This window comes from Catharus ustulatus, chromosome 4 (genome assembly GCF_009819885.2).
Source record: "Catharus ustulatus isolate bCatUst1 chromosome 4, bCatUst1.pri.v2, whole genome shotgun sequence".
Classification (NCBI taxonomy): Eukaryota; Metazoa; Chordata; class Aves; order Passeriformes; family Turdidae; genus Catharus; species Catharus ustulatus.
In genome coordinates, this window is record NC_046224.1 from 72,795,356 (window position 1) to 72,812,696 (window position 17,341).

Below are 17,341 nucleotides of genomic sequence, written 5' to 3' on the forward strand. Positions count from 1 at the left end.
AAGTTATAAAAAAAGACTCAGTTACATGGACAGAAAACCAAAGAAATCTCTACCTCAGGGAATCTTACAAAGTTACCACTTAGTATTTTCGCAAGTCATACCACTGTATTTTTAACAGCAACTGGGAGAATGGCTAAAACTCACTGTTGGTGCAAAGAAGTTCCTTACCTTCTTCTGTTCCCGTCTCCTGCACAACTTAACTGGAGATTACATTCCCACCTGTTTCAAGGACTCCCTGCAATTACTTGGCTACTTTACAGCAGAGACCAATTTTTCACTTTCTTTGGGTTAAGTTCTCTTTTCCCCCTCAGGCTGTAAGATCTCAGTCCCTATGGTCCCAGAGTTTTCAGCGTGGATCTCACATCATCCCCTTGGCAGAAACCTCTATTTCTGTCTAGAAAGCTCCATCTGCTTCTCATCTCCCTTGCACGCCGTGCACCACTTTCCCAGCCAGCAGCAGATTGTTCTCCAGCCACCCCAAGGCAAGGGCTTCCAGGTGTGTTTCCACACTGCTGATTTCCACACCAGCTCTCCATTCCCCCACTGATCCTCTCCACATGGGCAGGGCTTTCAAAAAAAGATGTAAATACATGAAAGTTGTGGACAGATCTGAGCAAGAGTGGTACGGTAGAACATTTCCACTGCATCATCCAAGAGAGTGGGTTTTTATCTTTTTTATCTGTGACCAGCTCCAGAAATGTGATGTCACATCTCTACCAAATGGCTGTTCAGGCTGCATGTGACACCCTGTTAAATTCACCGGAAAGTGAAACAGGGAAAGAAAAAAAAAGGGGAGGGGAGATGGGAATAAAAATCAAGGCAGTTTTCTTCCATTACTGTCTAGGAAATTCCCTGAAAAAACCCACCTAATAAACCTTGTATCTAGAAGTTACCAGACTTGATGATGTCACAAATGTACACAAAATGCACACAGACCAGTGTGGATGTTCAAATCCTACATAAAAGCAAAACTATTTCTGTCTTAGCCTGAATAGGAAAATGTTTTTCTCAAATTCTGTGAAGTATATTTACATCTTACTACAATAACTATAACAGCTCATTATACCAAGCTCTTTCATCTAGTTCACAAAAAGACCTCATGTTAACCACTCAATTATACCAACCAACAGCTTTAGTAATAAAGATACTCACCATACAAAATATCTGGGCTGTTTTGTTTTCCCATCAAAAGCTATTTTCTCCTGAGCCAAAAAGGCCTGAACATAACCATTACCGAAACAAGGGATTTATTTTGCAATTTGAAAGCAAATAACTACAGCAACAATAAATGCAGTTCGAAATACTGCTAATACAATTTCCAGCAGAATTTCTGAAACTTGGGTGAACTTCTGTATAGCTCACTGTGACATGGCAGTATTAAACACACTCGAAAAGAAATTTAACAACTTAACCACCTTGCCCCAAGTGCTAATAAAGGATTCTTCACTTCCTGCATAGGAGCAAGTGAGACTCTGCAGCAGAGAGAGGCCTGAAGCACTTTGTAATCTGGTCACATGGATCCATGAAACACACCTATTAGTACCACATGTCCTCATATTATATTTTAAATTTATTGTTCTGCCTTCATTAATGTCATTCATATAACTAACATGGCACTGCCAAGTCAATCTTGAAAGTTCTTCACTTTTAAGACTTTACAAGATAGACAAAATAAAGACATTATAATTAAAAGACTTATTATAATTAAAACTAGTATTTTTAAATCAGCATACGACTTAAAGATTGACAAGCCTTCATTTTAAAAAAACTCAGACTAGAGCCTGGAATTTTCATGTCTAAACCTCTTGTCTTTCAACCCATTAGCTTCACACTGTCATTTCACTCTGTAAAACGAAAAAACTTTGCAATCTGAAGCACAGAAAAGTTTACTACCAAAAAGCTTATCTGAAATGTGTTTTCAAAACCACTCATCTATTAAATAGTGGTTAAGAACACAAATAGTCATTGAGTATCAATGAGTATTCCTTGAGTTAGGGCCTCTCAATAACTGACTTGTTGGTAAATAACAAAAAACATGAAAAGGTTACCCCCTCCCAAAAAAAAAAAAAGGAAAGAAAATAAACTCTTACAAGTTCTATGAAAACTGCCTGTGAGTAAGATGGACATTATTTAGTGCTGTGCCTAAGGGAAAGATTACTACATATGTCCAAAGACAACCTGTTACACTTGGCCTACCAGCCCATCAATCAGCACTCACAGGTTACTCAGAACAGCTGATCCTGCAGCTTAAATGCACCTTTTCCAAGCTCCTTGCCCAGTTAGGAGGAGGAGGAAGCAAAGGATAAACTGCTAAGAGGGGTAAAGATAATGAAAAAACAGTAAACCAGGGGAACTTCTAGGTGACAGTACAGAGACACAAGACAAATTCACAAGGATGAACCAAAAAGCTCTTCATGCAGATTTACTACTTAATTTTCTGCTCAGCAACTTGTTAAAACTGCAAGACCTACCACGGTTTTCTAAATCCAACAAAATCTGATGATGAAACTATTTCAGATTTAAATATATTTCCATAATAAGTGTTCCAGTAAACAATATTAAAATTATTTCAGTAAACTAAGTGTTTGTAAGAAAATATCGTAATTCAGCAATAACAACACCAGGGAGCTCCAGATGCATTTCCACCACACTCAGCTCAGCTGGTTTATACCCAAATCTATGCATTTGCTTAGGTCCAGCTTCAGTGTTTATAGTTAACTGAACCATTATTTTTTCTATTCAAGTCCTCTCAAATGTTTCTCAGCATTGCAGCAGGACCAGCAGCTCCAGAGGACTCTGGAGGGACACATACGTCCTTTCAGCACACATCTCGAGTTTGGGAAAGCCACAAGAAAATGAGCACCATTCACATGCTGATAACGGTCTTTGTTCCAACTGTAAATCCAGAGGATCACTAGGCTTCAATGCAAACTATTATTACTCAGCCAGCTGATCTGAGCCTGCTCACAGTCACAGACAAACTCCTGCATAGCAGTGGGAACTTAGCAGAATTTCCAGGGAAAAAATGGAACTACTGCAGATCAAGGAGATACCTGTCAGTCCTAGAGCTACTGCACCGAACTCTGCTGCTGAGCTCTAAATGGCAACTTGGTTTTTTACCCTAGCTATGGCTCTGGCGTTTGCTTTTTCCTTTCTGGGTTTCTTGGGAGAGAACACAAGGATGTTGCAACAAAGTACAAATTCTATCTGTGCGCATGGAAACAGAAAGTTAAAATTCATCCTAAATTTCAGGGCATTGATAGTTACCTCCATATTTATTTCTCATGTTATTATAAATACTGACAAATTTCCTCCAAATTATTTTTTTTCAGTCAGCAGATACTCTCAAAATACAATAAAATGTTAAAAATAGAAGTTGCTGAACAGCAGCTCTACTTTGACCATATGCAAGACTCCTCTTCATCTGCTTCATTTGTGTTTGATATCACAAAAGGAAAAATCAGAGATAACACAACGTGGAGAATGATAAAAAACATGCACAAGGAAATGGGAATTTGATCACTCATGGAATTCAGGCCCTCTTACCACACCCTTTTATCCATTCAAATTTTCTAAAGCAGAAGCAAGAAAAAAAATCCCAAGCCCAGGGGCATGATCTGAATGTTACCAAACCTGCTGACAGCAGGAGAGTCTTTACCAGCTACGCTTTCCTATCAGCTTCCTCTGGCTAAACCCAAGCTCTGTAAAGTCAAGTCTGTTATTTCCATCTCTTCCCTTTCCTGTCTATTCCCTCCCCAAGGAATCTTACTTTACAACACACTGAGAGGCAGAAACCGAGTTCCTCAGGACGTCAGAGACACAAGGAGTCAGCAAAGGTCATGAAGTACTGTACAATAAACTATCCCATATAAAACAACACTTCATAGAGAAAATATTGTTCTCTTATAGTCACAGAACTTAAAATTTTAATTGACCAAATCAATGAGTGATGAATTCTTTCAGGATTTCAATATATTATTATATACCTGCACCTCCACCCCTTAAGTCTAAACTGTTTCTAGCTCTTCCTTGGTATGTCACTATTCCAATTTACACACTGACTTTTCAGCACATCCCCTACCTTTTGCAACACTCTGCTTGTCTCTGAGATCATCCGAAAGGTACAGGATTATGTTGTGGCTGCATTCCAAGCAGCAGCAATCATTTGGATCGCAATGTCAAGCAAGCAACATGCTGGACTGCATGTGACAAAAGTAATGAAGCATTCTAAGGCGCTGCAGCAAAGAGTGCACACCAAAGGAAACGTTCCAACACCAGGAATAACAAATGGCACTCTTGGTAGCATTGCTCTTCTCCCAGAAACTCAACAAGCAGGCCTTAGAATTACAGCACAAAACACACCCTCAATACCCCAAGTTTTCATCCTGGCAGGCCACGATAAAACTTTGCAAAGATTAAAAAAAGGCACAGTCCTTAATCAAACCACTGAACACAAAGAGTCCCGCTCCTGCAAGACAGCCGGTACTGGTGGTATGGGGAAGAAGCAAGGAGCCACTCACGTGGATTGAACCACGTACAGCCAGAGAACCACGAGAACAATGACAGAGAAAGAAAGTAGCAACCAGCTCTGGAGTGCACAGGGCAAGGCTTTATGATGCTACTTCCAGAAAACCCCTGCGAGTTGTTATTTCCTCAACCCAGACACGCACTCGGATAAGTTCAGGATTAGATTTAGACTTTTGCTCTATGAAAAACAAGAAACTGTTCTCTTAAAGCTCCTTTATGTACCTGGTGTTTTTCCACATGGCTACTACAATACTTAGTCAATTGCACCGAAAATCTCAGCTTTGAAAAAAACAAACGAAACCTACAAACAAACCCCAACATCCACACCCCCTGGCCACTTGCATAAATTCAGAAGAAATAAAATGTGACTTCTATGAGTCCCAAAAGTCTGACCTGATTTTTTTTTTGTTTTCTTAAGGCTTTTAGGCCAATTACATGGCTCTGGGGGGCTCCGACTCAGGAGGAGTTTGCTGGGCTGGTTTTAATCTTCCAAGTTAGGTCTAGTCATGCCCCATTTTCATTTTGAAATATGGGTATTTGTATAGTTACAAAGATTTTCATTTAACATATATTCACAGTACATTTCTGGACCAAACTACGTAATTCTCCACACTTAACAGTGAAACTATCTTAAGAAAATACAAATAAAATGTTACTTAACTGCAACTACTCTAGCCGGGAAGTCTGATACTTTTTGTGCTAAACATACAGAAAAATTGTCTAAATTTCTTAAACTATTTAAGAGGACTTATTAATGAGGGGTACACGGCACTTTCACCGTTTTTACGTCCTTTTCCCATCCTATTTTCAGTTTTTCAAGTAAACTGTCGCATGCAACATCCAAGAGAGACACTATATAAGCCACGTTTTTTGAAATGCTTGACTTAGTAGGCTGAAACGGACCTGAATGGTAGACTTAACCATGTATGAGAATTCGGTCGTGCCTTTTCACCAGAATCGAGCTGAAGTCTTGGTAAAACGAAAGGTGTAGCTCTAACATACAAAAGCGCAAGAATTCATCTTTACAGCTTCTGCAATTCACAATTACAGAACTCACTCAGAGATTACTTGGAGCCTCCAAATGCAGAGCCTTACTTCACACTGTGCATGATTATTACTTGCGCACACGTAATGCAGGAAAGGCTGGTCTCTTTTTTATTTTAGTAAACTCGTTTTTTTTCCCTCATGTTTTAAGAGGTTGTCGCTTGGTTTTCTCCCTCTAGAGCACAGACCGTGCTGCGGGGGCAGGTAAAACCACATCCAGAGATGCATTTCCCATCCCGAAGCTTCAGCACACCCCACCTGTGCGCTGGCGCCAGACCCAGCCCTGCACAACCCCGAGTGCACCGAATGAGAAAAAATCAGCTTCCGAGGAGAGAGGCCCCGCAGGAGGCAGCAGCGCCCGGCGGGGCCGCTCGGGGCTCCCAGGGCCCCGGCTGGCCGGGGAGCGCCCCCTCCTCCGCAGCAGGGCCGGGGCCCGAGCAGCAGGGCGGGGGCCCGGCACAAGTTGGCCGCAGAAACCTGTGGCTGCCGAGCCGGCCCCACGGCCCGCAGCGGGGCGGCGCCCGGCCAGCGGGGGCTGCCGAGGCGGGGGCGCGGCCGGACACTGACCTGTCCTCCGAGTCCATGCGGCTCAGGGGCTCCCCGTCCGAGGACATCTCCAGGCTGCCCCGTCGGCCCCCCGACGTGGCGCTGCCGCAGCTGCTGCCGCCGCCCGTGCCGGGGCCGGTGCCGTATCCCTCGTCGCCGCCGCTGGACACGCTGCTGGAGCTGCTGCCGCCCCCGCCGCCGCCGCGGCCCGGCCCGTCCTCCTGGCTGCCCCGGGGGCCCTTGGGCTCCTCCTTGGCGTCGGCCTCGCTGCCGCCGCCGGGGCTCGGCGAGCGGGTCTCGTCGCTGCAGCAGCCGCTGCTCGTGCTGCTGCTGCTGCTGCTGCCCACCAGGCTGCTCTCCTCCTCCTCCTCTTCCTCCTCCTCGTCCTCCCCGTCCCCGGCCTGGCTGGCGCTCTCCGGGCTCGGCTCCGACATGCTCTCCGCCTCGCCGTTCAGCAGCAGCAGCGGCTCTGGCTCCGCCGCGGACGAAGGCGGCGGCGGGGGCGACGACGACGAGGAGGATCCAGCCCCGGCGGCGGCCGCCACCTCCGCCTCCTCCTCCTCCTCGGCGGGCGCCGCCTGCCCGGGAAGGCGCCGCTGGGGCTCCGCCATGTCGCTGCAGCGAGCGGCCGCCATGGCGCCTGCGAGTCGCTGCCGCGCGCGCGGGGCCGGCCGCGGGCGTGCGCACGGCGGGGCGTGCGCGCGCGGCCCGTGCACGCCCGCGCGGCCCGTGCGCGCGCTCCCGCGGTGCCCCCCCCCCCCACTCCTTTCCTTCACCCTCCTCGCGCACCCGCACCGGCGGGGCGGGGCCCGGCTCGTGCCGCCGCCGCCGCACGCGCTACGGAGCGCGCCCGGGGACAAACAACGCGGGATGGAGGGCGGAGCGGCGACGGCCACCGCCCCCGGCGCGATGGGATCGCGGCTGGAGTGTGCCGGGGGTCCCGCCGTGAATCCCCCCGGGAACCAGGCTGGAATTCTCCACGAATTTCGCCTTCAGTCACTTGGGGTTCCCGGCCTGAGTTGTCCAAGGATCCTGGCTGGAATCCCCCGGGCATCCCGGTTCGAGTCCCCCGCGCATCCTAGCCCCGGCTCCGTGGATAGCGGGGAGTGCCGCGGGACGCGCCGGAACGGAGCGCTCCCGGACACATCCCGGCGGCACCGGTGTCCCGGGCGGGGCTGCCGGAGCAGGGTGGCTCGGGGGGACCGCGATCGCTCCGGTGGCACCGGGCACTGCCTCCTGGCAGGGCACCGGGCGGGGGAAAGCGCAGCTCCTGCGGGAGCCGGCCGGGCAGCAAGGGCACAGCCCGGGAAAAAGGGGGACCGGGAAAAAGGGGGACCGGGCCACTGCCAAAAAGGAGTAGAAAAAGCGGCTGCACTCGCTCCAGTGAGAAGGGAGAATAAACCAGAACAAACTGGCCTTAAACCTCCCGTGGCAGGGAAGAGGCTCCCTGGCTCCCGGGGAAAAGTGGTGTGAGCTGTGGAATATGACAGGATGACTTGGATTGGAAGGAACTCCAAAGATCTTCTCATTCCAAACCCCTGCCCTGGGCAGGGGCACCTTCCCCTATGCGAGGTAGCTCAGAGCCCCATCCAGCCTGGCCTTGGACACCTCCAGGGATGGAGCAGCCACAACTTCTCTGGGCAACCTGTGCCAGAGCCTCCCCCACCTCCCAGGGAAGAATTTCTTCCCAGTACCCAATCTAAACCTATGGATGTATTAAAGGGGAAAGATGAAATCTCAACAGGATGGCTGTCAATCACAGAGAAGCCTTCAGAACAGACCTTGAAAATTAAGGTCATTTAATAATCATGTAAAATGGGATAAAGTTTACTGTAAAGAACATAGGATGGAGAGTTTCAGTAGAACAGAAAGGCAGAATCTGAACGCAGATAAAATCAGGTGGTTTGACAAATTATTGGAGAGATGAGATTGAAAGCTATTCAGTCTAAGGTAAATAAATTGAAGGTAATAAAATGCTATTCCATGTGAATTTTAAATATCTTACATCAGCCAGTCTTTAGCCAATGCTTACAGAGCTTGCCACATTTAAAACAAAAATCGTGAAGCCGTGGTACTTAAGTTTAAAAATAAACTGCAACACACAGAGCCCCACCTCAGTCCAGAAAAGCGTCGTGCCTTCTGCACGTGAGGAAGAGCATCACCAACCCAAGTTACAGCAGGCATATCTGGCCAGTCCACAGAAATCCTGGATCCCAGGAGAAGTTAACCACACACACAGCATTAAAATCTGGAGAAGGTGCTCCAAAGACCTGCCTTTGCATAGCTGGAGATGGCTGCCAGCCCAGCAACAGATGTAGTTGTGAGCAGCAACAAGAACAGCTGTGGTGGAGCAGCATCGAAATACAGAACCACAGCACTGAAACAGCAACAGGGGGCTGGGGACTCAACATTGAAGTAATCTCTGAAAACAAACCAATAACACATTTAGCCTGTAGAGGAGCATAAGCAAATTTTGGAGACCGACAGCAATGAAAAAGTGATGATAGCTCCTCAGATTTCTTGAAGCCAGCCTCAGCTAGAAAGCAGAAATGCTAAGAATGCTTTTTAAAAAAAAGAGTAAAAAAGCCAAGAACAGCTGCAGTGCTTTCTCATCTGTGCAAGATGTGTATTGCAGTTCTCCTAACTCCACCAGAGCAGTCCCCAAGCCCTGTTTGTGTGTCCTGTTGTGCCTTTCCTCCTGCCCACAGTGTGCACTGTGCTTTGCCCTCTGCTGGGCAAGGCGTGGGGCTCCCCGGGAGGGTGTTGCAGCCACTGCTCTAATTAAACAAGAGATGTGACATTGCAAATACAGCCCACCCTCTGATTCACTCCAGGAACGGCAGTAACTGAAATAATTCCAGTGTCTCTGATGCCCTTCTGCAGTTCTGTGCTTCACCAAGGGACAGAATGAAAGAGGCATCGAGTCGTGAGAAACCAAAAATACATGAAGGGCTTTAGTGAAAGACACCTTTCACAAACGATGAATGTGAGATAGAGGGGAGAAACGTGATCACAAAGAGCTTTAATGTAAGTTGTCCTGATGGCCATCAATGCCTTTTTTCCCCAGGTCTGGGTGATTCGAGCTCCCCCTTGCCCCTCTCCTCAGCAGGGCGGTAGAGACGCCAGCTCATTAGGTAATTTGTGTATTCAGAGAGAGGGTCAGGGACATTTCTATTGCCTGATGGAAATCACTTGGCATTTATGCAAAGCGCTCAGTACTAACCGGGTCACTATTGCGGCAGGCAGTCATCGAGGAAAAACCCTGTGATGATCTCTCGGTGTCCTGCTCTCAGGTTTTCAAAAGCACAAAATTCTGTGTCCCGGCTCGGTCCTTGAGTGCTGTAATAAAGTCCCGATCAAGTGCAAGCAGCAGTGATTATTGCTGACTGAGCTTTCTCTGCACAAACCCACACAGCTTACCGAAGCTAGATTTCCTTTTCCTCCAAGGTTTTTTGACTTTTCAAACCTCTTGAAAGAGATCTGGCAGAAAACAGGTGATCCTAAACTTGCAAAAACATCTAAACCATTTACATCTGAATGCTGTGCTGAAAGCTCAAAGGAGGAGACTCCTGTTAGGAAATCCTTTGGATTAAAACATACCATTCACTTGGGCTTTGCGGGTGGATGTTACTCTTCGCCTCACACAAAGGGTTTCTGGTAGGCTCAGTCTAGCTTGGCACGATCACCTTTACAATGGTGCTTTAAAGTTCAGACTTTTGTGTTGAGGAATCAACAAAGTACAAAATAATCAAATAAATTTTGAGAAAGCCGGTAGATAAACCAGGAGAAGCCTGTTCACAGGCAAAGATGCCAAGCAGGACCATTAGTTCAAGAACAAGCAACTTGTAGATGCAGCAGAGGAGGGAGAAGAAATGAAGGTTTTATTCTCTTACCTCAGGAACACCAGGATACAGGGCACTCACGCTGACAGCAGGATCAGTTACAAGCACACTCCACAGAAGTACTTTCTTCTTTTCTTGAATCACAGCAGTTTTGCTGTTTTGTGGGGTTTTCTTGAAGGACACTTTGGTGAGATCACCACAAGATCTGTGTAAGGCAGGTTTCTTGAGGTTTTTTGATCAGCATTATACTAAGTACTATGATACACAGTACACAAGCAAAGCACTTCAAAACAGTAAGAAACGCCCATAAAGAGAGAAGAAAAATTGAACAGGTCTGAGGTACAGGAAAGATGACATCCAGTCTTACACTGGGCAGGATACCAGGAGAGATTCTGTAAAGCCAAGCATTTGGTCCCTGAGCTCCCTTCTCCAACCCCTGCCTACCCATGCATGTCTCAGAGCAGTGCAGGAAATTCTTGCTGCCTGCACCCCATGACTCACCTTGTTCAGTGTTCTGCCTACTCAGCAGCCTCTGCAAGCTGCACCCTTCCCTTCTTGGTGCCCCACCCTTCCCCATCCGAATCCAAGGTTTGCAGGGAGAGGCTGCTATCTCTCATTTCTTCAAGCGCAGCCTGCTTCTCACCCTTCCCTTCCCTTCAGACTGGGCTGAAATTGCCTCCTGATGCAATTCTGACCCCACCCTCTCCTGCAGCATCCAGTTAATTCTCCCTTTAAACTCGGCTTCCATGCTCTTTTCTCTTTAAAGCTGCCTTTCATCTTTGTCTGCTCAGAAACCATGACTGTAAGAAACTACAAGCCATGCTTGGGTTGGGCCAAACAGAAGGAGGCTGCACATGTTGGGAAAGGGTCCCTGTTCTCTCCCCAGACTGCTGGGCCCTCTCTGGGACTGTAACTGGCTTTGAAAAACACTTTGCAGGCAAATGAATTCTCGATGCTGCTTGGGACTTCTTCCCCCTCTGCCCTGTCCCTGCTTTGTGTCACGCTGATCTGCTGCTCTTCTCTGGTGCCAGCACAGCTGTCCCTGACATTCCTGCCATGATCTAGACCAGGGAACTGCTTTTAGTGGTAACTAGGAGGGAAAAAATAAAATGGCATTCTGTTCCTGTTAGGTCATGAAGCTTCGGAGAGCTCCACACAGCTCAGTCAATTGTAACGCTCTGAGGATGGGGAAAAGAGGAACAAAAAAAGTTAAAAACTTGCTGAGGTGACACAAAGGACCAGGAGTTTCTTCAGGAATGCAAAACCCCATTCTATTATTCTGGAGCTCATCCAAAAGCACATCCTAACATTCATTCTCTTTACATTTGTGGTGAACTTGTGCCAGCCCAGTGGAGATGAGGGCATCTCTGCTTTAAGCCATCTGCAAACACAAGCAGTGAGAGGAAGGCCATGTTCCATGGATAGTCTGATGTAATTGAAAGGAATCAGGTACCCTACAAGTAGATGAAACCTCTAAAATGCACACTAATTGATGCTCAATTTGTTGTCACATTATATTGAAGGAGAACAGGAAATGCAAAATAATAAAGCCTGAAAATTTCTTGTAACTGGAAGATAAAAAGGTGTGAGTTCAAGGCATTAGGGGGCCTGGTAATATGGTTTATTGATGTGCTCTACAGGTTGCTGCAAAACCTGAAATATAAGCACAGAATATCCTATTAGTTATTATGGATACCACTGAGAATGAACTCGGAATTTGCTTCAGAAACAAAAGCTGCTTGCAGTACATGTGCACTGGTAAAGCTGAATATTAACCCTGTCACCCCATGTCTCTCAATTTTTGTGGCTTCCAGGGACTTGCATATGTATATGCTGGAAATGCATTCTGCTTTCATTTGAAACTATTGGGAAAGTTTTTCAAATGTCACATTGGAAGATTTAAATAACTGATGCAATATATCATATGAACAGGTCAAACAGTAATATATGCGGGACTGTACAAGCAAATAGAGCATCTTTTCTCTGTCATCAGTATTGTCAATATTTTTATTTATGACTAAAAAGCCTACACACATTATCAGAAATACTTTCTTTTCCTCCCAAAGTATCCGAAACCTCCTTGTGTACATTTTCTTTTTGGCACAGTTTGCTCTTTTTCAGTAAAGGCAGACAAAATTCTTAAGTCTCAGAAGAATCAACATCTTTAAATGCTGTCATTTAGATTCATTTTAGCCAGAGATAATTAAAATATTTGCTTCCAGATTATAGGGTCTTTACATGCTGTTAATTTGGGGAATTGGTTTTCTCAACGTTCTTATGCAAAACAGAGCTGGATTCCAGCTTTAAATGAAGGTGTGTGCCTGAGCACATGTAGAGGATTGTCAGCAGTATGTTCATTTATTTCTGCAGGTCACTTGCTGTAGAACCTCGCAGTAAAACCAGGGGAGGTAATCCCAGCTGAGGGGGCAATTATGCACAAGCACACTAGGCAGTAAGTCCCCCTTTTTTTTTTTCTCTAAAAATGTGGAGTCAGGAGCAGAGAGGTTTTTTGACACATGGAAATTCTTTTCAAAAAACCATAAAAGTGATCAAGATCTTGCATGTTGGAAAACCAGTGTGTAACCATTACAACCAAACAAAAACGCATAATTAATTGAATGCTAATTAAATACAAATCACAGCTTGGAAGGAGTACAAGTTTACAACAACTTTTCCATGTTCTAGGATTACTTTAAAACTCCCCTTCTTCAGCTCATGGTAACTCCCCTTCTTCAGTTTGTGGGTAAGTAGAATATGGATTTTCCATAGAAACGTTTTAGATTCCTTTAAAATAATGTTTCATCAAATTTAAAGAAAAATCCCCTGGCAGAAATCTACAGTAATTTCACGATTACAAGCCGCACCATTTTGACTAAAATTTTGCTCCTACACCAGAAATGCAGCTTACACTCAGGAGTGGCTAATATGTGAATAATTTTCTGACATTTCCAGCCCCGGAAGTGCAAACCGAGGTGCCGAGTCGAGCAACTTGCCAGTAAAACCCGGCTTTATGCGGTTGTTACAAATTGGTTACTCTGTTGCGCGGCGGGTGGAGGTGGGCTCCGTGCAGGCAGCACAGTGGAGCGGGGAAGACGGGGGACTCCCTCCTTCAGAGGCGGGAGGCTCCCTCGTGCTGGCCCCACGGCTCGGGGTGGAGGTGGGGCTCCCTCCTGCTGGCCCCGCGGCTTGGAGGGAGGCGGGGGGCTCCTGTCCCCACCTGCTGCCACCGTGGGTGCCAGTGGGCTCCATCCCCGCCTCCCACCACCGCCGCGGGTGCCGGGTGGCTCCGTGCCCCCTGCCACCACGGCGCAGTGCCGGGCCGGGGCGAGTGAGCCCAGCGGTGGCGGCTGGTCCTGAGCGGCCCCACCGAGTGGCAGCACCAAGCTGGGCCACCTGGCCCCGTCGGCAGCCCCGAGCCCTCACGGCCCGAGCCAAACCAGTAAACCCCACGATCCCGCGATTCTGTTACTATTTGGCAACTTCGTTGCATGCGGGTCCTCCCTGCAAATGACAGAGTGGCTTATAATTGGGTGCAGCTTGTATATGGACAAAGAACGAAATGTTTGCCAACACCCAGAGATGCGGCTAATAGTGCAGCTTGTAATCATGAAATTACTGTAGTTATAAAGCTTTTTTCCCCCTCTCTTTTCTTGAAAGAATCTGTTCTTCCAAGACCAAGCTCTTGTGGACATATGTCCTTCCAAACAAAGTTCTCAGTGTCCCAGAACATGGGTGAAGAGAATTAAGGGAGTAGAGGATGTCAGCTGAGGAGGGGCTGAGAGAGCTGTGGCCGTTCAGCCTCAAAAAGTGAAGGCTCAAGGGGGATCTTATCAATTATAAATATCTGAGAGGGGAAGGAAAGAAGATGGAGCCAGACTTAGTGGTGTCTGGTGAGGGCAAGAGCCAGTGTCACAAACTGAGGTGCAGAAAATGAATCCTATTCAAACATAAGAAGAAACTTACTCACTTTCAAGCAGCGGAAAAGATTGCCCAGAGAGGTTGTGGCATCGCTGTTTGTGAAGTTATTCAGAACCACATCTGGACATGGTTCTGAGCAGCCTGTTCCAGCTGTTGCTGCTTGGAGCAGGGGGCTTGGACTCTGACCTCCTGAGGTGCCTTCCAGCCTTAACTTTTCTGTGAATCTATAAAATTGAGACATTATTCCCATGTTACACAGAGACATAGGCTTTACTAAATCTGCAAATCCAGTAAGTGTTTTTCTGGGTCCTCCAAATATCACCATATACCCTGGCTTTGCCCCAGGCTGACATGGGGATGACAATCATATTCACACCACTGCTGCCTTGCAGCATGCTTTGTGAGGATGGGGAGGGATCCTGGGTGGGTGCCACAAGAGCTGAGCTGAGCTGCGTGGCTGGGACCCAGCCCTGAGTCCCTGCGGCAGGTTTGGATGCAGCCCCAAAGCCTGATGGCTCCATTCACAATTCCCACAAGAGCACAGATGACAAATTTAGGGTCCTGCTGTGTGCCATGAGATTAGAAAGGACAAGCAAGGAAGATTACGTGTTCTTCATGACTGCCAGATCTCAGCAGGCTGAAGGAGGGAGGTTATCCTTGAGAGAGGCATTTATCACACACCCTGGCCAGCCTTGGGTGAGATACTGTCTTGGAGAAGGTGTCAAAGTCCAGATTTCCCAAAACCTTAACAGGTGGACAATTCATCTTCTCTCCCCACTGCTCTGCTTATGTTACAAGAAAAATTCAGGTCATGGGAAGTTTATCAAACAGCTAGAGATATACAGAATTACAGTAATTTCACGAATACAAGCTGCACCATTTTGACTAAGATTTTCCTCCCAAACCAGAAATGCGGCTAATACTCAGGAGCGGCTAATATGTGAATAATTTTCTGACATTTACAACCTCAGAAGTGCCAGCCAGAGTGCCGAGCCGAGCAGCTGCAAAGTCGGCATTTTGCGATTGTTACAAATTGTTACTCTGTTGCGCCGCGGGTGGAGCCTGGCTCCCTGCAGGCAGCACGGGGGGTGGGGAGAGAGGAGGGAGAGCTCTCTCCTTCCCTCCTCTGCCGCAGCCCACGGGAGAGACGGGGGGGCCCGTGCCACCATTGCCGCAGATTGGGGAGGAGGCGGGGGCCCCGTGCTGCCATTGCCGCGGCTCGGGGAGGAGGCGGGGTGCTCTGTCCCCGCCCACCGCCGCGGGAGCGAGGGGGGCTCCGTCCCTGCCTGCCACCGTGGGGCAGCACCAGGCCGTGGTGACCGAGCCCAGTGGCAGCGGCGGCTGGCCCCGAGCGGCCCCACCGAGCGGCAGCACTGGACTGGGCCCCCTGGCCATGTCGGCAGCCCCGAGCGGGCCGAGCCTGCACAGCCTGAGCCGAGCCAGTAAACCCCGCCCTGCCGCGGTTCTCTTACTATTTGGCAACTTTGTTGCATGCGGGTCCTCGCTGCGAACGACAGAGCGGCTTATACTCAGGTGCAACTTATTTATGGACAAAAAACGAAATATTTGCCAACACCCAGAGATGTGGCTTATACTCAGTGCGGCTTGTATTAGTGAATTTACTGTAGTTCATTTAAATAGAATTTGTTATTTGATAGGCTTGAGCACAAGCAAACACATGAATTTCAGAGAAATTCAGAATTGCATCCAAAGACATGAATTGCCATTATTAGGGCATTCACTGAACAGAGAAGTCCTACTCAAATTAATCAAAACTAATTTAGCAATTACAAAGCCAGCAGGATGACTTCATTGTCGTTTGCCACTAATGACAAATGTTTATTACAGATAGTGTATTTGTCTTCTGAGCTATTAAAACACCTATTCAGCTATTCATAACTCCTCAAACCTTTCCTGTAAGATGAAGGATCCATCATGTCCATGGAAAATAAGCCAAGCTTGTAGAAGTACAGCACCCCTCCCTATTCTCAATCAATCAAATCTAAGAGAGAGGGAGACTGATGAGAACAACCTACTTTTCTGTGCAAGGCATTCACTGAATGTGAAAAGGGGTTTCAGCAGCACCGAGAAAGTAGCTGTTGTCATGACAGCACTGGGAAGCCCAGGGACTGAAAAGATCTTCATCAGCTCACTGCAACAATTCTGTGCCAAAGGAGCTGTGCTGCCTGTCTGCATGCTGACAACAGAGCCAGAGGAATGCCTGCTTGTCAAACCTCCGTGGTTTTACCCTGCAAACTTCCCCTCTCCTGGCCTCTGAAGCTGGGATAAAGCTGGAATCTGGCAAAAATGGACCTCTTCTGCCCCCCTCCTTCCCCTCCAAGACTCCCCACACTTTCTGCTTCTCTCTCTGGTTTAACAAGGGCAGCACCCAGCCTTCTTGCACACACTTTTGGCACAAAAACACCATGCTGAAGGCAGCAGTAGCCTGTAAAAAACCTGATGAAATCCCAGCACATTGTGCAGCCCATCTCCATCGATGGAGCCACTCCTGCATCTGCAGTGTGAGGGACCTGTGTGTGTGCCTGGATGCTCCAGGGCAAGAGGCTGAGGATTTCTGTGGCAGGAGCCGCTCCTTGGGGTCATTCCACCTGGGCAGGGGTGCAATGTTAGCTGTCAGCTGTGGCCACTCCAGCCCAGGTCAGTGCACTGCCTTTCACCCTGAGCCAGGCAGGGTGGCTGTGCCAGCTGCCCACAGCAATCACCACAGGCACCAGCTCTGGGGGAGCTACCAGACTCTTCCATTCCCAGCTAAGTATTGTTTTACAGAAATGACTAAAAATGGTGGCTGCATGGGTGAGATTCTCATAGTTTAGACAAGGAAAGGAAAAATAAAGTCTTTTAGGCTGTGCACATATTGATCCAGTCCTGGTGCTGTTTGTTTGAAGCAGTGGGAAATGAGAGTGTGTGGAAACTTGTGTTATGCACCCACTGATGGAATGAAAACTGAGATTGAGTGCTTTACACCCAATCTTATAACAGCCACCCTTATTGCAAATGAAATGATCAGAGATGTGTGCTCTCAGAAGAATTTTACAGGCTTTGTCTCAAACTTTGGTGTCTGTGGTATTGATTGCAAAATTCACGTTGGCCTCAGTGGGGCCAGACTACCAAACTCAGCCTGAGAGCTGGGGAACCAAGGAGCTTTGAGGAACTCACAGCAAATCCTGATATCCTAGTATTATTGATGGCAGCTAGGAGGTGGGGACTGCCACACAGGAGAGCCTAAGTTGCACTGTGTTCAGAATTTCACCCTCCATCAGTCAGAATTTCATCAGGTCAGAGGTCCACTCTCACAGGAAGCCTGGAATACGTGGGAGAAGTGGGAGATGTAGATCCTAAATTATCTCAGTGCCCCAGTGATGTGTGCTATGGATGCACTGCATGTCCTCTGATAGGCAAAGCAGAGATTCCTCTCTCCTGGATTTTATTCCCAGCTCAGTTGC

At 47.6% G+C, this 17,341-nt stretch overlaps 1 protein-coding gene across 3 annotated transcripts in view; it reads right to left on the minus strand.

Moving 5' to 3' along the window:
• AEBP2 (AE binding protein 2) overlaps positions 1 to 6,752 on the minus strand; it is a 42,226-nt gene extending 35,474 nt beyond the window's left edge. For all 3 annotated transcript variants that reach the window (XM_033058138.2, XM_033058137.1, XM_033058136.1), the window contains exon 1: positions 6,139 to 6,752. In XM_033058138.2, coding sequence (XP_032914029.2) covers positions 6,139 to 6,752 — 614 coding nt within the window. The remainder of the gene's footprint in view (positions 1 to 6,138) is intronic.
• Between the last annotated feature and the right edge of the window lie 10,589 nt (positions 6,753 to 17,341).